We start from the raw sequence: 23,059 nt of genomic DNA on the forward strand, positions 1-23,059 counted from the left end.
CATTACTTAAATGAGTTGGCTTAAGAACTAATTTTAGCACATTCTTGCAGTGCTTTCACATAACCACTCCATACTTACCTACGATGGGTACATTTACTTATAAATGAGCTACTTGAGAATTAACAAGGGAGGGTGTTTTTAGAGATGTCGAGGCAGCCAAAGATATTTCTCTTTCCAACTACATATGATCAGAAAGCTGCATCTCTGCATGAAGGGGAATTCTATTAAAGTTCTATTAAGATAATTTTGATCTCAAACATTTCAAGTGGAACCCATCCGATAGTTTCTTTCTTTTTCTGTCTGTCTGTCATGCTCTCTTACACAAAATATGAAAGGAGGAACTTTATGTTCCTCCAGTTGGGTTAGTCTGTAAATTAATCCTCTCCACATTAAGGCATTCCCAAATGACTTCAGTTACCTTGGAGGAAGCAGGTTAATTTATCTCCCTATTATGCCTACTACTTGGCTGCCATACCCTGAATCTAATAAACACAGATTAACCTTGAGGGAAGCTTTAAGCAGATTTTTGCTCAAGATTGCAGTGATAAGGGGCAACTGTGTGGCTGTCATTTGGGTGTCTGCCTTCAGCTTAGGTCATGATCCCGGGGTCCTGGGATCGAGCCCAGCACCCCTGGGCTCCCTGCTCGGTGGGGAGTCTGTTTCTCCCTCTCCCTCTGCCCCTCCCGCTCCACTTGTGCTCTCCCTCTCTCAAATAAATAAATAAAAACTTAAAAAGAAAAAAAGACTCCAGTGATAAATCTAAGCAGTACAGATTGGGATTGGGGTCTGGGGACCACAGACTCATCTGCCCTTTGACCACTTCTGAAGTCTCCCAAGAATTCCACTTTTTTTCTTCCCCAGGCCTCCACTGCAGGTCCCCCATGAACATTCCTCCTTTCCAACATGACTTTCTGCCAGTTACTAGAGCCCTTTCTTACTTAAATTCCTTTTTTCATCCTGAAGTTTTTGGCCTCAGTTCCCAGGGTATAGTCTCCTCCCTGCCAAGATCAATCAGTTGGAAATCAGATTGCTAGTGCTAAAGTTGGACTTTGTAGTGTTGGGGATAATTGGTGCTAAAGACAGAGCTACAGTTGGTGTATTAATGATAAGTATTAGAACTGAGGAGTTGGGGTCGCAGTGGTTTATTAATAATCTGGTGACATCCACAATTTTTATAACAATCCATATAAAATTATAATATTTCTTTTTAAAAAAGATTTTATTTATTTTTTAAAGTGAGAGAGAGAGAGTGTGTGGGGGGGAACAGAGGGACAGGGACAAACAGACTCCACTCTGAGAGTGGAGCCCAATACAGGGCTCAATCCCATGACCCTGAGATTATGACCTAAGCCAAAATAAAGAGTCAGACCTTTAACTGACTGAGCCACCCAGGCACCCCAGAACCATATTTCTTTTAATTGAATGTAACCTAAAATTTTTATTTCATTAAGTATATGCCTTGTGATGTTCAGTTCTGGCATTCTCTGTAAGTATAAACCATTCTGTCCTCTGCCTGATTTCTGTTGCTGATTTGCCATAGAATTGAGGACGTTAAGGGTATAGGGTGTTTCCTATTACAGATAGAATTTTGCTTTATCCAAAAATTGAAGAGAAATAACCCAGAAACATTACTAATTAAGAGGTTTAATTCCTCCTAAAACCTCTCAGGGAGTTGATATAAAAAAGCTCATCTCTTTTCCAAACTCGTCTTTAGCTTAATGTAAATACAGATGGATGGGGCGCCTGGGTGGTGCCTTCAGTTAAGCGTCTGCCTTCGGCTCAGGTCATGATCCCAGGATCCTGGGATCAAGCCCCGCATTGGGCTCCCTGCTCAGATGGGAGCCCGCTTCTCCCTCTTCCTCTTCCTGCCGCTCCCCCTGCTTGTGCTCTCTCTCTCTGTCAAATAAATAAATAAAATCTTTTTAAAAATGCAGATGGATACAAAAACAACTATAGACGTAGATACACATATAAGTAGACATATGTACACATGGGTTAGTATACATAGATATATTACCTAGTTCAGTCAGCTGAGAGGACCTAGACACAATGATACCCCAGTATCAATGACCACATCAGTGCCCAGTGGGCACCCAGTGCCCATATCTTGGTTTCTAATGAGAGACAGAGAGAACACAAGCAGGGGGAGAGGCAGAGGGAGAGGGAGAAGCAGACTCCCCCGCTAAGCTGGGAACCCGACATGGGGCTCCATCCCAGGACCTGGAGATGATGACCTGAGCCAAAGGCAGAGGCTTAATCATCTGAGCCACCCAGGCGCCCTGAGATGTGTTCCCACTTAAAACTTTTTTTCTATTACATCTTAGAATGTTTGGCCTTTCCTACTTTTAGCTATATATCTTTTCATATGATTTATTCCTTTACAACTAATTTTGTATGTTTTTAAATGAATTTTTTTACTGTTTAAAAAGTAATAAATGTTCATTGTGACAATTAAAGGGAAGTGTAAAGAAAAGAATTAAAAATCTCAATGGGGGGATGCCTGGGTGGCTCAGTCAGTTAAGCTTCTGCCTTCAGCTTGGGTTGTGATCCCAGGGTTTTGGGATCAAGTCCCACATCGGGCTCCTTGCTCAGCGGGGAGCCTGCTTCTCCCTCTGCCTGTCACTCCCCCTGCTTGTTCTGTCTCTGTCTCTTTCTTTGACAAATAAATAAAAATCTTTTAAAAAAATCCCAATGGGTTTCTTAATTTTGAATATTAATTGAAAGAGCTGAAATCAGAATACCTGGGTGGCTCAGTCAGTTAAGCATCTGACTCTTGGTTCTGGCTCAGGTCATGAGCTCAGGGTCGTGAGATGGAGCCCCACATGGGGCTCCATGCTTAGCACGGAGTCCTCCTTCTCCCTCTCCCTCCTCCTCTGCCCCTCCCCCTGCTCATTCTCTCTTGCTCTCGCTCTTGCTCTAAAATAAATAAAATCTTAAAAAAAAAGCTGAAATCTTTAACTTATTTAAAACATTCCTACAATAACTATGGTTGACTCTTGAATAACATGGGTTTGAACTACACAGGTCCACTTACACAAGGATTTTCTTTATAAATATGGTATGACACTGTAGATGTGTTTCTCTTAGGATTTTCTTCATAATATTTTCTTTTCTCTAGCTTACTTTATTATAAGAGTATAATATAGGGGTGCCTGGTGGCTCAGTCAGTTAATCATCTGCCTTGATCCCAGGGTCCTGGGATCGAGCCACCCATGATCCCAGGGTCCTGGGATCGAGCTCTGCATTGGGCTCCCTGCTCAGCTGGGAGCCTGCTTCTCCCTCTCCTCCCTGCTAGTGCTCTCTCTAGCTATCTCTGTTGCTATCTCTGTCTCTGTCTCTCTCAATTAAAGAAATAAAATCTTTTAAAAACTCTATAAAAAAGAATATAGTCTATAATACCTATAACATACAAAATATGTATTAATCAACCGTTGTTTATGTTATCAGTAAGGCTTTCCATCAATAGTAGGCTGTTAAGTGTTTGAAGAGTCAAAAGTTATACACAGATTTTTAACTGTGCAGGGGTTGGCGCCTTGAACCCCCGTGTTTTTCAAGGGTCAACTGTACATTGGTAGGTAAAATGACCCATTGATATTTATTAATATTTGAATGCTTTTGTAGGACTTTTTCATCTTCTCTTAGTTTTCTATTGCTCCATAACAAATCACCACAAATTTGGCAGCTTAAAGCAACATATTTACTATCTGACAGTTTCCATGGATCAGGGGTCCAGGCACAACTTAACTGGGGCTCTGCTCCAGGTCTCAGAAGGCAGTAGTCAAGATGTGGGACAGGCTGTGTTTTCATCCGGAGGCTTGACTGAGGAAGAATCTGCTTCCAAGCTTATTCAGAGTGTTGGCAGAATTCATTTCCTTAAAGGCCCTACCTTCTTGCTGGTTGTCGGCTTGAGGCTCCCCACAAGTCCTAGACGCCACCACTAGTTCTCTGCTATGTGGTCCTCTCCATCTGCAGTTCATATGGCTGTTTGCTTCCTCAAGGTGGCGGGAGAGCCTTTTAGCCCCACTCTGCTAAGCTAGAGTCATAACATAACATAATCACAGAAGTGGTGCCATTTCATCACTTTTACTATATTCTGTTAGTTAGAAGTAAGTCACTGGTTCTATCTGCACTCAAGGTGAAGGAATTATACACAGACATAGACACCAGGCAGAAGAAGTTACTGGGGGGTCAGGTTAGGTCTGAGCTCTCATTTCCTCATCTAAACTGGAATAGTTCGTAAGGAAGTTTGTGAATGTTCTTCTAACAGCAAAGAGAGTTTGACATCTTCAATCTCAACCGTCTTATTTTATAGACAGGGAATTGAGGCTCCAAAAGAGTAAATGGTTTGCCTAAGTTTGGTGGATGAGTTCAGAGTTGTTTACTCCCAGGTCAGCATACTTTCTACACATCGTGATGTTAATGAAGTATTTTATAGTATTTTCACTGTACACTTCAGCAAAATAAAATATATATGTATTTATTGGTAGGCAAGGCAGAAAGTGGGTGCAGGCATTATAAAGAATGTTGCATGTACACTGTCCAGTATGGCAGCCACCATGTATATTTGCGTTTTCTGGGTGTGATCAGATGCAAGAACCAGTGAGTGAAAAAGAATTACGTATGCTCAGGGCAAGACCAGTACATACCTTATTTCATTTAGTCATCCCAAAGACTCTATAAAGTAGCAATTATTATTCTACAGATTAAAAAAAAAAACAGGCTCAGTGAAGGCAACTAAATTATTCTGGGTGCTGGTAACCAACAAATTACAGTGACCAAATCAAGGCCAAATATATTGCTCATTTCTGGCCCATCCCATTTCTCTATCACTAATTTCTATGATTAATTTACAATCCTGTGAAATTTTTCATAGTCTCTACAGCCCTTGCCTTTTTCTTTTTGCCTGTTTAAGTCTTGCCACGCTTGGTACCTCTAGGTGGGAGGAGTTCATAATAATAGACTGCTAAATCTTCTAGCCCTTTTACATGCCTCTATCTTCCGGTTTAGTCGTGTTGCCGTAAATAAGCCTAGGAAAACCTACTTCGTAAATGGTTTCTGGTCCATATGTTAAGTAACTGAATTTGTGTAAGTCTAAAAGTTCAAAGCAGTAACGAACCACAAATAGGCTTTAAAATTTTTTGAATCCCAGTTCCTTTTCTTGATCTCCTTATTTATTTCTGGTAACCACTTCTCATTCAAGGCATACTTAAGGAACTAAAAGAATTCAGAGAGATTTAAAGTAGGAATAGCCTCATTATTGAGTGTTTATAGACTATTTTTTCTCTTTTGATAGTGTTCAGGGGAAACCTAACTTTCTGGGGGATGTGGGATTTTTTTTCCCCCTACGTAGTGCATTCTTCTAACATATATTTGGCATTAACTCCCCCAGTTTTTTTTTTCCGGGGCACCCTAAACCACTAGTTTACAGTACTAAACGCAACCCACCGCCGTGCGGAACCGTTCAAGGTCACGCGAGCAGGTGCCCGGCCAGGGACCGGAATGCGCACTGCCAGGCCCATTTCCTTCTCCAAAGTCGGCGCTCGATCTCTGCCCACCTTTGGGGGTCACCCAGCCTGACTGCGACCAGACCACCAGACCGGGAGACGCAGTCCGCCCCCCGCCCCGGTGGCCGCGCTCGGAACCGCGCCTCTGGAAGGTTCCTGAGTGACTGACGGGTGGCGGGGCTGGTGGCTCCGTGAAAGCTGGGGCGGAGCCGGCGGCGACCAGCGGCGGTGCTACGCCTCCCGGGGCCGCTCGGCCGCGCCCGCTGGCGGAAGCTGCGCTCTGCCTGCTAGAGACGCTCTGCTCAAGGGTCCCGGGCGGTGCCGCGGCCGCCTTCCGTGGCCCGCCGGCGGACGGGCCTCCCACCGCAGGACCATGCAGCGCTTAGCGATGCACCTGCGGATGCTCTCCAGGGAGCTCTCCCTCTACCTGGAGCACCAAGTCCGAGTTGGGTTCTTCGGCTCGGGAGTAGGCTTATCCCTGATCCTGGGCTTCAGCGTCGCTTACGCCTGCTATTACCTGAGCAGCATTGCCAAGGTGAGCCAGGGGTTGGCGCGGGCGCGGGGGCGCAGGGCCGCGGGGGGGCTTGCTGGGAGCGACAGCAGCCGGCCAAGCTGGAACTGCCGCCGCAGGCGCGGGTGGCTAGGGCCGCCCTGGAGGCGAGAGTGCCGCTGCTCGCCTGTTGTTGCGCTTTCCCGGGCACCTCACGGACGCCCTTTGAGCGCGGGCGGGAAAGGGGGCCAGCTCTTGTCCTCCTGCCTGTGGGTCCGGCCCGGGTCCTTGGACAGCAGCCAGGACCCGGCTGACCCAGGCGCAACGGTACTGCCCTGTCACCGTGCGCTAGCCTGGCAATGCTGGAGCACTTCTGAGAATGACTCCCTCATCTCAACTCTTGCCTTCCTCTCTTCAAGGCTTTGGTAAATCACTCTTTAAGTCCGTTGTGACTGCGATGTGTGTGAGGCTTCTCGAAGGAGATGTAATCGGAGGGAGCGCGTGCGCGAGGGACGAGTCTGCTCATTTCTGGTTTACGGTTGGCAGAACTTTGTTCTGGACCCTTCACCATAATACTGGCTTTCGCCCACAGAAGCCCCAGTTAGTGACGGGGGGTGAGAGCTTCAGCCGCTTCCTCGAGAACCACTGTCCGGTGGTGACAGAAACGTACTACCCGACGGTCTGGTGCTGGGAGAGTCGAGGACAGACACTCCTGAGACCTTTCATCACTTCTAAGCCCTCGGTGCAGTACAGGAAGTAAGTATATTTCCATTTGCCGTCATTTCTTCAAAACCACGGGGTTTTTGGCATACTCCCAGTCCTTGGTTAACCTTTGGTTGGTCAGCATATAGAAAAGAAAGGGGATTGAAAATGGAAGGTTTGCCCCCTCGCCCCCACCCAACACACACTCAGTTGCAGGAAAATATTCAGGTATTGCCTTTCACCGTGTGTGTGTGCGTGCGCGCGCGCGCGCGCTCGCAAGCGCCCGCACGCCTTGATGTAACCGGTTTATTTCTAGAGAAGTGTTTGAGGGTTACCCTTTTCCAATTTGGCATGCATCTGTCCCTGAGGACCTAGATCCTTTGATGATATATACCAACTCACTGATGCTGGGAGTGGGGATGGGGTGGAGAACGATGCCAATTAATTTGGATTTTGCATGATGGGCTCCTGTAAAAGGATTTCATATTAATAAGCAGATGGGTTCTTGATGCTAATGTCCTTGAGGTGTTAAAGATATGATCCAGAATTTCTCAGTAATCAGGAGATTTAGATGGTGCCTACTATTAATTTCCCTGAGTCATCTAGTCTTTCTGGAGTTCCTTTTGTTGCCTGGAATTTGCACTATTTGGGAAAATTCTTTAAGTTCATAGATACTGTGTGAGAAGTACTTTAAAATATTTAAGAAGCAAATTTTATAATATACTCTGTGGAGAGACTACATTACTGAGTCAAAGGGCCAGAGCAGTGATCAGATCAGCACTTTACTTATTCACAATTCCCTGATGAATTATTTGGGTGACCTCAATCAAATAGGGCTGGATATTTTAGAGTAATGAGGAAATGATAAAGGTAAATATGTGAAGTACTTTGTAGTTCATTTTTATATGCTGCCTTTTTGTGGTGTTGCTGGAAATACGTTATGGTACTAATCTCATATCATTCTTGTAATAAGAGAGTGATATAAGTGTGTGTTAGTGAATGCTGAAAAAAAAGTTCTTTTCAGATGACCAAATCATGTCATATATTTATAAAATTAAGACACTAATTTTAAGACATGACTCGAAACACTTAATGAGTATGTCTTTTATTCCTTTCAGTGAACTTATTAAAACTGCAGATGGCGGACAAATTTCACTGGACTGGTTTGATAATTGTAACAGCAAATGTTATATGGATGCCACCACCAGACCTACTATCTTATTGTTGCCTGGCCTCACTGGAACAAGCAAGGAATCGTATATCCTTCATATGATCCATCTTAGTGAAGAATTGGGATACAGGTACCAGTAAAAGATTTATTCCATTTTTCACGTAATTTGTCCTAAATGAAGCACAAATCTATCTCTATGTTTGTTTCAGAAATACTTGTTATTTTTTGCATGGATTAAGCAGTTGCCTAGATTATTATTTTTCTCTGCTTCCTCTTTTGCCTTTCTTTTTTCCCCCAGGAAGATGCATAACTGAATCATCTCATAGGAAATAGCACTTAGCCTAGTAGATACTAAGCAGATTTTGGATGAATGAATGAATGAAATTAGTATCACCTAGGAATTGACATAGGACCCAGGTCTGAGGAGCAGTAGGCCCACTGAAAGCAGTGCTATGGAAAATAGCCATTACAAACCCCTGAGAGAGTACATAGTGATCCTCATGTCTTGTTCCATATTTGAGCCCTGAATCCACTAATCTTGTCTTATTGGCTCAGACCTCAAATGTAAAAAATATTCAGAATCATCTTGTAGGTGAGCCTTATTTTTCCAAAGGTGATCCATGCCTCTTCTGTCCACCTGAGTTTGCAGATACACATAACGAATGTCCAGTCGATGATGCCATAGTATTCTTTAGGAACCATTATTCAACTTAGTCACCAGGTACAATTTCCCTTTTTACAAGTGACTTAGCAACTTTAAATTTCAGATTCAGCTCTAAAATCTTAAAGCAGAGTCATTGTGAAAAGTACTGCTTTTTTGTGTCTTTTATAGCTGATGGTAATTATTATAATGGAACACTCTGAGTTGCATTTAAAGTAGAGTTGTATCTTTTGTTCAAATTGAAACACTCTGTGTGAAAAAATGATGTAGAGTTTATATTAATGAAAACATTTTATGTAAGTGGGGAAATACCGTAAGAACTAATTCAATTTTAACAAGTTAACTCTGATCTTGTATAGATAAAACCTATTTTGTGCATGAAATGACAGTCTCTCAGACATTTTGATAGATGTACCAGAATTATTGTTCTTGTGAAATTTTCACTAATAGCAGGAATTCTTCATTATTCCATGTTTAGCATCATCCAGTTAGATGTGAGGCTTGATTCCAATTTTTTGCTAAAATTTAGTCATGCTCAAAAAGTACAGATCATAAAGCCTATTGTGCATATTTAAATTGCTGATTCTATACTTGGCCTGAGCCGTCTCCCAAGACAGGAAGTGCTTTTAAAAACAATGTAGTTGAAACTCAAGGACTAAATTTCATAAGCCCTGGAGTTGCCAGTACACAAGGCAGTTTTCCATCATTTGCAAAAGTTGCCAAATTTTATGACCATGGCTATCATTACACTGTGCTTCAGAGCTTTTGGAAGATTCTAGCTCCCCTGAGGGTTAAAATCTCTTCTGTTGGTTCAGAAATTTTGTGGAGAATGTATGATATAAGGAAGGTTTTGTGCTAGATACTTCTCACAACAAAGAGTTGTGAGAAGTTGTCCTTGCCACAAGGAGCCTGTGAGAAGAGTAGGCTGGACAGTGTCCCTGTCAGCTGCTGTGAAGACCCACCTTATTTGGGTTTCAGTAACTCTAACAGTGAATTAGACTGGGCTTGAAAGTAGCAGAATACATGAATAAGCAGTGGTCTGTAAACTTTTCAGTGGCCTTTTGGACTATCCCCTTTTGTTCTTAACTACAAGAGGATCACTGAATCTAAGTTGGAGAGGGTGTATCAGTTAGCTTTTGCTGTATAACAAACTATCCCAAAACTTAGTAACTAAAAAAACAACCATTCTGCTCATAATTCTGTGGTTCTGGAATTTGGGCTGAGCAAAGCTGGAGGGTTCTTCTGCTCTTGGCTGGGATCGTTCATGCATTTGAGGTCAGCAGCCAGGACAACTCCATGCATGGGGGCCCTCAGCAGGGATGACGCATCTCAGCTCCATGTGGCCCCTCATCCACCATCAGGCTCACCCCGAGTTTGTTCATTTGGTGGCAGAGGGTTCCAAGAGTACAAATGTAAAAGCTTCAAGGCTCCTTGAGGTTCAAGCTAAGAACTCTCATAACGTTGCTTCTGCCACATTCCAGTCCAAGCGAGTCACGTGGTCAACCCAGAGTTGAAGAGTAGGGAAATAGACTCCACCTCTTGATAGAAAGGCCTACAAAATATTTTTGCAACCTACCAGAGACAGCAAGGCAGTTCTGAAGACCACTGAAGTAAAAAAAAAAAAAAAAGATCTGGAACTTTGGCAGAAGGATGGGTTGAGTCCTTTGAGGCTGTGTAATATAGGAATATGTGTGTGGGATTTGGAGCTGGGTCTGTGTTCACATGTTGGAACTTCTACTTACTGAGTGACCTTGGCAATTAATTTTTAAATTTACCAATTACAGCTTCTCATTTACTACAGACAGTTTAAATGAATTAGAATATATAAAGTACTTGGTTTAGTGACCTGAACAAAGTGGGTCTTTAGGAATGTTTATGTTTTCCAAATTTTTTTTTTTTAAGATTTTATTTATTTATTTGAGAGAGAGAGAGTGAGAGACAGAGAGCATGAGAGGGAGGAGGCTCAGAGGGAGAAGCAGACTCCCCGCCGAGCAGGGAGCCCGATGCGGGACTCGATCCCGGGACTCCAGGATCATGACCTGAGCCGAAGGCAGTCGCCTAACCAACTGAGCCACCCAGGCGCCCAGGAATGTTTATGTTTTCCTTCCCAGACCTTCTATTCCCTGATCAGAATAGAATACTTTTTATAATTTAAAGAGCAAGTACAAGCAAACCTACCTCTTGGGATATTTTAACATCTAGTTTGCTTACAGGAATGCTTTGATTGTATTATAATGTCTCTTACACAGTAGAGTTTCATAGGCAGTACAAATTCCTCAATACCTTGGGGGTGTATAACCTTCAAGCCCCAGTTACTATCTTGTGTAAAGGCTGAATGTGGAGGGAGGGTCGGGTCACCAGAGAACTGTTGCTGCTTCGCTGCTGAGATATGATTTAGACATTAGAGAGAACTTAATTCCTGGCATATGGATAAGTGAAACATAAGGGTTTACTACTGTTGCTGTTAAAAAATGTGTTATTCCTGTACCTGAAAACTGACAAAGACACAAAACTTCTCTGGTAAGTTTCACCCGTTCAGCATTAATAGCAGATGGGATAGAAACTAAACTGAAGTTCATTTAAGATCATTGTGAACAAAAGCTTTACCAGGAAGTCAAAGGGAAATGAATGGGGAATACATGGTCTACCTGCCTGCCCATCTTCATTGGCTGAGTGCAGTATGTGTTCCTTGGATAAACTTGCCCCTGAGGAGAGAAGAGAATTGCTGAGCCAGACAGCCTCAGTCATGCTTCCAAATTTTATCAGTCAGATAAGCCCTCCATCTCCTGGAGAATGAGTAAAGTAAGAAAGGCCAGGAGGCCAGGAGTGTGTTTAGAGAGAAGCTTCCCTCATAGAAATCAGAGGACTGAAGAAAAAGTTACACCCATATGATTGATAAAGTAGTTAGAAATCTTATCCATTCATTCAAGATTTTTTTTTTTAAATCTCTGTTTGGTAACACAGCCTAATAGACATTATTTTATGTACCTGAATATTATCTGTTTTCTTAAATCTTTTCCCCATTGTCTGAATTAGTTTTTAGCACTACAATTAAAAAGAGGGAGAAAAACTAACTTGAGAACATCCAAATCATCTTCTACTTTGACCTCTTTTATTGAGAGCCTTCATCTACTATTTTGTTCCACCCCCAACTCGTATTAAAAAGGGTGAACCATCCAGAATTATGTAATAATAAGTCCATTGAAATCTAGGTCAGTCATTAAGTATTTTTATCAGAATCTATATTCCCAAAGAGCATACAGTTTAGCTGAAGTGACGAAGAGTATGCAGTAGTAGGGAAGAAATGCATTAGAGAGAACCAGGACTAGCTACAAGTAACAGGAAACTCAAAATAACAGTGACTTTTTTAAGATTTTATTTATTTATGTGACAGAGAGATAGAGAGAGAGAACAAGTAGGCAGAGGGAGAGGAAGAAGCAGGCTCCCCGCCGAGCAGGGAGCCCGATGCGGGGCTCGATGCGGGGCTTGATGCGGGGCTTGATCCCAGGACCCTGGGATCACGACCTGAGCTGAAGGCAGCCACTTAACCGACTGAGCCACCCAGGCGTCCCAACAGTGACTTTAAAAAAAATTTTTTTTTTTTTAAGATTTTATTTATTTGAGAGAGAGAATGAGAGACGGAGAGCATGAGAGAAAGGAGGGTCAGAGGGAGAAGCAGACTCTTTGCTGAGCAGGGAGCCCGATGTGGGACTCGATCCTGGGACTCCAGGATCATGTCCTGAGCTGAAGGCAGTCGCTTAACCAACTGAGCCACCCAGGCGCCCCCCAACAGTGACTTTAAAAAGAAGTTACACCGGGGCTCTATAGTATCAGGAAGTGTTGCATCATAACCCATGGCTGCTCTAGCTCCAGCTATCACCTCTGCATTCCAACATCCAAAAAGGAGAAAAAAGACTGGAGAATTCACTATCTTTCTTTAAGGGTGCTTTCCAGCAGCTGTGCACACCACTTTTGCTTCTGTCATGTGGGCCTGCTCTTCCTTCAGCCTCAAGGGAGGCTTGAAAGTGAAAACTTTATTTTGGGCAGCCGTGTACTCAAGTGAAATTGGGAGATTCTGTGACAAAGAAAGAAGAGGAGGATGGATACTGGGAGATAACTGGCAGTCTCTAGCACTGAGTGGTCAGTGTTGCAAGTGCCAGGATTCTGGAATATCAGACACTGAATGAGACATTTTATGGAGGGAAGGAACAGGTCAGCAGTGCCAGAGGCAAGTGAAAGGGCAAGGAGAATGAGGACAGATAAAACAAAATTGGAGAAGATTCAGCAGGGCAATGAGGAGGGAAGCCCAACTCCTGAGGGCTACAGTGACCTCAGGAGACTAGAGCAGGAGTGGATCCCACATCCTATAAGTTTGACAGAGGAAGGAGGGAAACAGGAGAGGGGTCAGAAAAGAACGGAAGGACGAATGGAGGGATTTTTCAAGGTTGTGCGTGTTTGCTTCAAGAAATTTCCTTCTTGCCACATTGTTAAAACCACTTACAGAAAGCACAGACTTTTAAATGTGGTTTGACAGGATTCAGATCTTCTGTGTTTCACTGCGGAGCCCACCTATTGGTAGCAAGGTTGCCAATGTCCAGCATTTACATATTGGAAAGAAACTAGAAGTGGGAGATGATTTGAAAGAAGTTTTCAGTGTTCCTTTACATTCCAGTTTGGAGTTTGGACCTGTGCATTTCGGATTTAGGGCAGATATCACCAGTAGATACAAAGCTTTAAGTGACGCTTAGCTTTTCCTGCACTATCAGAAGGGCACTTGGAGGTCACCTACGCACTTTTCCTGGGGGAGGAAGGAAGGGGAGGCAAGGAAACAAAAGGGTGAGTTCTGACCTCACCCTAGTCTAAAAGCAGTATCTTAGGTAAGAAGTCACTTTAAATTAACACCAGGATGTGTTTATCTAAAAGTATTTTTTTAATCATTTTTTATTGTTGTTAAAACAATTTGACTTTTAAAGTTTTGAGAATGAGTTCAGTTAACTGATTATTCATGAGACTGGCTAGATGACATGATGCATACTAGGAAGCACTGGGTGAAGAGCTCAGCTTATTTAATGGTATTTCTGAAAAAAAGTTATGGTGGACACCGACAAGTGGTCTCATTCCCTAGGGAACTAATTGTTAGACGTTCCATGATAAAATGATACCTCAATTAACAAAGTTTCAGGGACAGAGTTTTTTTTTTTTTTTTTTAAATCATAGCTGACACGCACTCAAAGGGCACTTTGTATTCAGAGCACTCATCTTCTTTGGAAAAAGACCCGTTAATGTTACTAGCTTAGATAGCCCAGGGCCACAGAGTGAGGTAGTAAAGTGGATTATTGAGTCAGGTCTGCTTGGATTCAAGTCCCAACTCTGTTATACACTTCTGTGTATCCACAGACAAATTATTCAGTCACTCTGTACCTCTGTTTTCTCCTCTGTAAAGATCACTATACCTCATAGGACTGCAAGGATTACATATATATATATATATATATATATATATATATATATATATATATGCAGAAAGTCATCCTCCAATGAACATTTTAAAAAGTACTAGCTGTGAATCTTAAAGGAGCAAATCATATCTTTGGCGTGGGGAAGAGTCACACTCTTTTGGTCTGGTCAGATAGAAAGGACGTACTTACTGTCTAGTCCCTATTACCAGGCAAGAAACCATCCCAGGAGGGCCCAGAGACAGCAGAGTGCCTGGCCAGCCAATGAGTGGTACAGGGAGAAGGTAATGCCTTGCTAAGGTGGAGGGCCACTGGAACCTATATCCTAGAACACATACATGTTTCTGACTCAGTTTTGGCTCATAAAGTTGCCAGCAATAATCTGTGACACTGGAATAATTCCTATTAGTTCATACTATTAATGTAGAATACTTTTTTTTTTTAAGATTTTATTTATTTATTTATTTGACAGAGAGAGACACAGCGACAGAAGGAACACAAGCAGGGGGAGTGGGAGAGGGAGAAGCAGGCTTCCCGCTGAGCAAGGAGCCTGACGCGGGGCTCGATCCCAGGACTCTGGAATCATGACCTGAGCCGAAGGCAGACATTTAACGATTGAGCCACCCAGGCGCCCCAATGTAGAATACTTTTTATTAAGTGGGGTTTTCTGTAAGCTAGTTCAACTCGTTCTTTAGTTGACAGATCTACAGAAATACCAAAGAGACACAGCTAGAATTCAATGAGTTAGATAAAATCTGAGAACATCAGAAAGCAACATATATTCGTATGTTAGGGAAAATGAGAGAGCTAACTGGGAAAAAAAAAAAGATTCTAATAAAATGTTATAAGGAGATTCCTGAAAGAGAACTTAGCGCTAGTTTTATAGGGTTTTCAGCTTCTTCACATGAGAGATAACTTTAACTCTTTCTTCCCCTTGTGGTGACTGGTTTTAAAATATTATGCCGAAAAAAAAATGAATTGCATTAATTATTAATTTGTTGATTTTTTTTTTAATTCATAGGGCCAATCAGAACTTATGATCGGCAAGAGATAACCAGAATTGCCATTTTGGTTTACTATAATTAAATTTAGCTTTGTGTAGTACTTGCCACATGATAGGCCCCATACCAGGTGCTATACTTAGGTTGTCTTATTTAATATGTACCTAATTCCAAGAGATATATTATTATCCCCATTTTACCAACCAAAAACAAAACTACAGTGTTCATAATCTCACCAAAGTTAGACAGTTAATGTGTGACAAGGTTAAGATTCAACTGTACAGCCTTGTTACAGATAAATGTATGATTTTTCTTTTTTTTTTAGGTTCTTTGAAATGTTGATCATCCTTCAAAACTCTCCTTTACTCGGTGTCTCAGACTCTTGGCTTGGGAAAACTAGCTCCTGATTATTGTCTGTCAGAATAATGTAGACCTGTAGAATCATAGGACTCTTTCATCAGAGAAATTCAAGACATGACAGGCACACAAGTCATGTTTCATACTCAGGGAATAGATTTTGTAGGGAAAGAGTTGAAACAGGAGAATGAGGTTTTTGAATTACGAATTAAGTTTCACTGTTCTCCATTACTATGTGATAATCAGGAGTTGTGTGTGTAATACAGTCAATAATACAGTCTTGTTAATTATTGTGTTTGATTTCTGATGCTTTACATTCTAGAAAAAGGTACATGAGTTATATTAATCTGTTTTAATATCTTTATGACATTAGTTTGGAAATGTTCAAGTATTATAATTTTTTAAAAAGAATATGTGTTATGCTATTGGATGTAGTGTTGTATAAATGTAAATTAGGGTAGGATAGTTATAGTGTTAATCAGACTGTTTATATCTTTACTAACTTTGTTTTATTGATAGAAGGATGTTGAAATCAACTATGATTGTGGATTTTCTATTTCTCCATTAATTCTGTGAATTTGTGCTTCATGTATTTGGAAGCTCTGTTATTAGTCTTACATATATTTGTGGTTTTTAGTCTTCCTATGATTTAACTCTTTTATCATTATGAAATGTCTTTCTTTATCTCTGGTTGTGATGTCTGTCTGATATTACTGTAGCCACTCTAGCCTTCTTATACTTACTGTTTACATGATTTTTTTATACTTTAACTTTCAAAGTATCTGTGTCTTTATATTTAAAGTGTATTGCTTATAGATAGCACATAGTTGGGTCTTGGTCTTGCTTTTTTATCCAGTCTGACAATTTCTTTATTTTAATTAGATTTTTAACCCATTTACATTTAATGTAACTGTTGATATTGTGGATATAGGTTTACCATTTTCATGTTTGCTTTCTGGTTTTGTTGTTGTTGTTGTTGTTGTTGTTCCTTTATTCCTCTACCACTTCTCTTTCTCTTTTTGAGACTGAGTTTTTTGTCTTTTTATCAACCTTGGAAAAAATTTTGCTATTATTTATTCAGGTATTTTCCTGCTCCATTCTTTCTTCTCCTCTGGGACCGCAATTACATACATATGTGTTAGATCTTTTGATAATGTACCACAAAAACACTGAGGTTCTATTCAATTTTTTTCGATCCTTATTTCTCTTTCATCTTTATATTGGAACTGTAATTTGCAAGTCAATTGAATTTTTTATTCATATATTGTATTTTTCTGACCTAGAATTTCCATTTTTAAGAGGGTGTATTCCTCTGTTGAGATTTCCTATTTTTTAAATTCATTACAAGCTTATTTTCCTTTATGTCCTTCAGCATAGTTATAATAGCTGCTTTAAATCCTTATCTACTAATTCTAACATGTGGACATCTCAGGGTCAGTTACATTGACTGTCTTATCTTTTGAGTATTGGCATGTATTCCTGTTTCTTTGTGATCTAGTAATTTTGGATTGTATTCTAGACATTTTGAATGATCCATTGTAGAGACTTTAGATTCTGTTATATTTTTCCAAAGAAAACTGATTTTTGTTTGTTTGTCTTATCAGACAGATAATTTGCCTAAACTCAAACTTCAAACTCTGTCTCCTCTGGGGTAGACAGCAGCTGAAATCTCTTCAGTTTTTTATCCTTAATTTGACTGCTTGGAGCCTCATATCTGTAGAGATGAAAGTTTAGCCAGAACTGTGGGCTCAGTGTTTACCCAGAATTTAGGACTCTCCATCTGTGTCTCTTTTCTGAAAATTTCCTTTATTTTCTAGCTGCTATAATTGTATCAAACTCTGTTTTCTGGTCTCTTAAGCCCATGAAATAGCATTTCTATCTGACATTTATCCATCATTGAATAATACCAACTGGTGCCTCCCCTCAGGCAAAAAGCTATAAAAAGAGGAGAAGCTCACCTAGTGCCATTTTTTTCTTCCAAGTGTCAACTCTCATTTAATTTCTACATGCTTTGGTCATTCTCCATTGCCTTTAAAATTTATCAAGACTTTATAGATACTATTCTTTGGAAGGATTGACCTAACAGGATCTACTCTGACATTTCTGGAAGTATAACCTCCTTGTCATCTTTTCTTAACCTGGCATTGAGAACCCTATGCCTATTTTGGTCCTAACATATTTTTTCCATCCTTATTTTCTATCATTATACTCTATGTAGCCATGTTTCTGCTAAAATGATCTACTATTTCATCCCTTAGAAAATTTTATACATTCCTACTTTACATCTTTGTTTACATTGCTCCCTCCAACCCATATTCTATCCCACACTTTCCTTCTTCTGAAATCTTTACCATTTTCCAAGTCTCAGCATAATACCTATCTGGTTTTTTCCATGAATTCTTTCCTAATCAGTTTTGCCCAACCTGACCTCCTAAGGCTTTATTATCTACACCATTCACTGGACATTGAATTGTACACTGCCTCATAATATTACATTTATTGTAGTCACTCAACCAAAAATATGATGCATTTCTTTTCAACCTAATTAGATTATACTCTCTTTGAGGCAAAGAACCTTATATTTATATTTCATTTTTCTCCTACAAGCTCTAACTCAATCTTCAGTTCAGTAAATAGTCTGTTTAATAAATTTTTTAATGAATGAGTTATTCCAATATTAATATTTATGTAAAGTGCCTAGAACATGATCTGGCACATAGCAAACAATAATCAAGGTTATCTGTTGTTATTATTATCTGAAATCAGCATAGTAATGTATGAATGTTCTTCTTACTCCACCCTCTGATTATTATTTCTGTTCTTGGGTTCAAAGACTTGTGGAATCTTAGAACTAGAAAATATTTAAGGTCATCTGATAAAATCCTTTTATTCTGGCAGATCACAGGGCTTAAGCAGATTCAAGGCTATCTGGTCCATCTCACTGTATCAGAGGTTTTCAATCAAGGAGGCTATAAACAGCCACTCCTATTATTTGGTCCAAAATGTCCACAGCACTAAAGGTCGAGAAATCCTGTGCTACAGTAGCTCTATACCCTTTATTTAACCTTCCTTAAAAAAGACTTACCTGCTTTCCTGGTTAACATGTTCTGTTGTCACAGAGAGTTCTTAATACCAGACTTATTCTTTATTTGGTATTTCTTTATTTATATTTCCCTGTTTTGAGAAGAACATTTAAATAGCTAAAATATGGGGTGCCTGGGTGGCTCAGTTGGTTAAGCAACTGCCTTCGGCTCAGGTCATGATCCTGAGTCCCACATCGTGCTACCTGCTCAGCAGGGAGTCTGCCTCTCCCTCTGACCCTCCCCCTTCTCATGCTCTCTCTCTCTCTCATTCTCTCTCTCAAATAAATAATAAAACCTTTTTAAAAAATAGCTAAAATACATAGGAAAAATAACTTTTGCAGAATAATTTTCCTCATACTTGTGACTTTTAAAATTATTTGGGAGAGTTTAGAGAGTGGGACATACACCTCGTGAGTGGACACCTTTGTTTTGCGCACGATGAAAGAGTAATTTAAAAATGGATGATGTAGGGGCACCTGGTGGGTCAGTTGGTTAAGTGTTCGACTCATGATTTCAGCTCAGGCCATGATCTCAGGGTCTTGAGATCAAGCCCCACATTAGGCTCTGTACTTGGCAGGGAGTCTGCTTAGGATTCTTTCCCTCTCCATCTCCCTCTCCCTCTGCCCCACCCCCTGCTCATGCACTCTCGCTCTCTCTCAAATAAATAAATAAATAAATCTTTTAAAAAATGAAAAAAAAAAATGGGTGATATTGAGAAAGGCAAGTCTTTTGTTCAGAAATGTGCCCAGTGTCATACCATGGAAGAGGGAGGCAAGCACAAGACTGGGCCAAATCTCCATGGTTTATTTGGGCGTCAGCCCCCTAGATTTTCTTACATGGATACCAAAAAGAACAACAGTCTTGGAGAATCCCAAGAAGTACATCCCTGGAACAACAACAACAAAAATTATCTTTGCTGACATTAAGGAGAAAAGGAAAAGAGCAGACTTGATAGCTTATCTCAAAAAAGCTACTAAGCAGGGGTGCCTGGGTGGCTCAGTTGGTTAAGTGTCTGCCTTTGGCTCAGGTCATGATTCCAGGGTCCTGGGATTAAGCCCCACATTGGGCTCCCTGCTCTGCGGGAAACCTGCTTCTCCCTCGGGCTCCCTGCTCAGCGGGGAATCTGCTTCTCCCCTCCCACTCCCCCTGCTTGTGTTCCCTCTCTCGCTGTCTCTCTCTCTGTGTCAAATAAATAAATAAAATCTTTTTTAAAAAAGCTAATAAGGAGTAATAGTTGGCCATTGCCTTACTTATTACAAAACAAAAATGTCTTATGACTTTTGTATGTGTACCATCTTTAAATTGATTTCATACACCAGAATCCAGATCTGAATGGATGATAGACTATTTCTTTTGGACAGTCCTGATTTAAATAAGTTGGGCTCGTGGTTAAATGAATAGGATCAGCTTTTTGAACTTTGATAGTAATTCTGGTTCAGCAAGTGCTGTCATGTTTTCCCCTTCTAAAAATATGATTGGAGTTGATTAGTAATGTTCAGCTTTTCACAGAGATGGTAAATGCCATCTCCTAACTTATAGGAGATTGGTTTTATATTTAGATTTATGTAACTGGTTATAGTAATGTATTTAAATACAAAGGAAATCCCTTCACCGTCTCATAGAACAGCAAGACTCAGCTATGTTTCAAGTTGTGTTCGTTAGCCTGTGAAAGGCAAGGGCTGAAGTTAAGTTGGCAATGTCCACTTTATCTTTTTGGTCTTAACTATGCCGACTTAATTAAAATTCCCTGCCTCTTAAATGTTGCCTTTTGCTTAATGAAAGGCATTTTAGTGTGGTTTATGTATAATATCAAAAAAAGAATATTTGGGGTGCCTGGGTGGCTCAGTTGGTTGAGCGACTGCCTTCAGCTCAGGTCATGATCCTGGATTCCCTGGATCGAGTCCCGCATCGGGCTTCCTGCTCAGCAGGGTGTCTGCTTCTCCCTCTGACTCTCTCCCCTCTCATGTGCTCTCTCCCTCTTTCTGTCTCTCAAATAAATAAATAAGATCTTTAAAAAAAAAAGAATATTTAACACTTCTCACATTTCATAGATGATCTGTAAGGTCAGATGCTTTTAAGATTCAGTGTGACGATATAGCAGCCGACTTGGCTTGTGAATTCTTTACTAAGTCAGACCGAGTTATAATTCAGGATTGTCTTCTAAACAGCTATTCAAAAACATAACTGTGGCATTACCATATCTGTATGATTGGTAATGGTGTTTTTGACAACTCCTTAGAAGGGTTAAAGTAGAGGAGGTATATCAGCAGCACAAATTTGTAAGTTATGTGATAAGGCTTAAGATAATTAAAAACAAAATCACAGGGGCGCCTGGGTGGCTCAGTCGTTAAGCATCTGCCTTCGGCTCAGGTCATGATCCCAGGGTCCTGGGATCGAGCCCCGCATCGGGCTCCCTGCTCCACGGGAAGCCTGCTTCTCCCTCTCCCACTCCCCCTGCTTGTGTCCCCTCTCGCTGTGTCTCTCTCTGTCAAATAAATTAATAAAATCTTAAAAATAAATAAATAAATAAAAACAAAATCACAGATCAAAAAATTTGGGAGAAATTGTAAAAATTATCTGGAGAGAGAGATGTTACAAAGTTAATAGAGGCTTATCAAATATCTTAGTAATAGTAGTTGTTGTACAACCAGCTCTTTTAGCTTTATATGCAGTGTTCCCTGATGACCGTCAGGGCAGAAAAGGGGTTAGATGAAAGAAAAAGCAGGTTACTTGTCACCAACTGGAGTGGGAGAGAGAGAGACAGAATGGCAGCCGTCATTCTGCCTTCCTCTGTAGCTGCTTTTCTCCATTCTTCCTTATCTCTCTGCCCAATTTCCAAGGCGAGGAGTATATGCAGTGATGACGGCTATTGACTGAACATTGTTAGGAACAAAGGCCTGTGGAGAGGTCAGTACATTTCCTCCTCTAGCAAGAGATACCAGAGCTGTGATCTACTTTTCAAAGTTTCCTGAAGGGAAGTACAAATATCCCGGTCTGAGTTGGGGAGAAAATCCCAGATGCACAGGTTGCTTTGTCATGAGTTTGCAGATCATCATTTTCTTTGCCCTTACTAGTTCTGTTCCCTTCTCTCGGTGGTAGTCATATGGTGACATCTTGCCTCAGAAGCCATTTTTATTCTTATTTAGTGTTTGCTCTCTAAAGATGGTTCTTTTCTGGGTGACTCAGAGCTACAAGGTTCAAGGTCACAATGAACTTTAGCCCCAATTCGTGTGTAACCTAGGTGCTTACGCAAATACATGCATGTGGCTTACTTAAATCTTATTTATGTTTAGTCTGTCTTGCCATTCTTTTTTTTTTTAAGGATTTTATTTTTAAGTAATCTCTACACCCAATGTGGGGCTCGAACTCACAACCCCAAGATCAAGAGTTGCACACTCTACCAACTGAGCCAGCCAGATGCCTCTGTCTTGCCATTCTTTTTAGCAAGAAAAGATTAAAGCCTGATCCTACTCCCAACTTTTCTGCATGTTTTCAGGGTTTATTTAAGATATTTCTTTGACTGTCAATAAAATGTAATAATATTTCTAGCTTTTTCTCAAATCAGATTTCTGATTTTTTTTTAAATTTCTAAATATTTTATTTATTTATTTGAGAGAGGAGAGTGAACATGAGAGAGTGAGCACCAGGGGGAGCAGAGGCTGAGGGAGAGGGAAAAGCAGACTCCTTGATGAGCAGGGAGCTGGCCACAGGACGGGATTCCAGGACCTTGGGATCATGACCTGAGCTGAAGGCAGATGCTCAACCAACTGAGCCACTCAGACGCCCCTGATTTCTGATATTTTAAACATTTCCTTTTTTTTCATTTGGGCCTAATAAAATTCTTTATATGAACTTTCAGATGAAAGAAAGAATTTCTGGGGCGCCTGGGTGGCTCAGTCAGTTAAGCGTCTGCCTTCGGCTCAGGTCATGATCTCAGGGTCCTGGGATCCAGCCCCGCATCAGGCTCCCTGCTCAGTGGAGAGTCGGCTTCTCCCTTTCCCCCTCTCCCTGCTCGTGCTTTCTCTTTCTCTCTCTCAAATCAATAAATAAAATCTTTTAAAAAAATTATCTAATATACCCAAAAAAGCCCATTGAATTGTACACTTTATTTTTTTTGAAGGGGGGAAGGGGCAGAGGGAGAGAGAGAATCCAAAGCAGGCTCCATGCTCAGCAGCTTGGAGCCCAGCACGGGGCTCAATCCCACAACCCCAGGATCATGACTGGAGCCAAAACCAAGAGTCCGATGCTTAACTGACTGAGTCACCGAGGCGCCCCTGAATTGTACACTTTAAACAAGTGAATTGTATAATGTAAATTATATCTCAGTAAAGCTGTTTTTAAAAACAAGACAGGAAAAAAAAACCCAACAAGACAGAGATTGGCTGAATGGATTTAAAAAATAAATAAAAGACACCTGGGTGGTTCAGTCGGTTAAGGTCTGCCTTCAGCTCAGGTCATGATCCCAGGGTCCTAGGATTGAATCCCACATGGGGCTCCTTGTTCAGTGGGGAGCCTGCTCCTCACTCTGCCTGCCATTCCCCCTGCTTGTGCATTCTCTCTCTCTCTCTGACAAATAAATAAATAAAATCTTAAAAAAACAAAACAAAACAAAAATCCAACTATATGCTGTCTGT

General features: G+C 41.0%; 1 protein-coding gene and 1 pseudogene across 4 annotated transcripts in view; both read left to right on the forward strand.

Annotated features, from left to right (window-relative positions):
- ABHD3 (abhydrolase domain containing 3, phospholipase) overlaps positions 1-23,059 on the forward strand; it is a 66,369-nt gene that overhangs the window by 18,818 nt on the left and 24,492 nt on the right. For 2 of the 3 annotated variants that reach the window (XM_045886944.3, XM_045886945.3), the window contains exons 2-4: positions 5,390-6,039; positions 6,587-6,750; positions 7,815-7,997. In XM_045886944.3, coding sequence (XP_045742900.1) covers positions 5,878-6,039; positions 6,587-6,750; positions 7,815-7,997 — 509 coding nt within the window. In that variant the 5' untranslated portion in view covers positions 5,390-5,877. The remainder of the gene's footprint in view (positions 1-5,389; positions 6,040-6,586; positions 6,751-7,814; positions 7,998-23,059) is intronic. The other variant, XM_064577847.1, reaches the window with a different exon arrangement.
- LOC129046190 (cytochrome c-like) lies at positions 15,391-22,090 on the forward strand (annotated as a pseudogene). The gene has a single exon (XR_008507037.2). The product of XR_008507037.2 is annotated as a cytochrome c-like (transcript).

Source organism: Mirounga angustirostris, unplaced genomic scaffold (genome assembly GCF_029215605.1).
Source record: "Mirounga angustirostris isolate CCGP_5_RB_7025 unplaced genomic scaffold, mMirAng1.0.hap1 SCAF_14, whole genome shotgun sequence".
NCBI classification, from domain to species: domain Eukaryota; kingdom Metazoa; phylum Chordata; class Mammalia; order Carnivora; family Phocidae; genus Mirounga; species Mirounga angustirostris.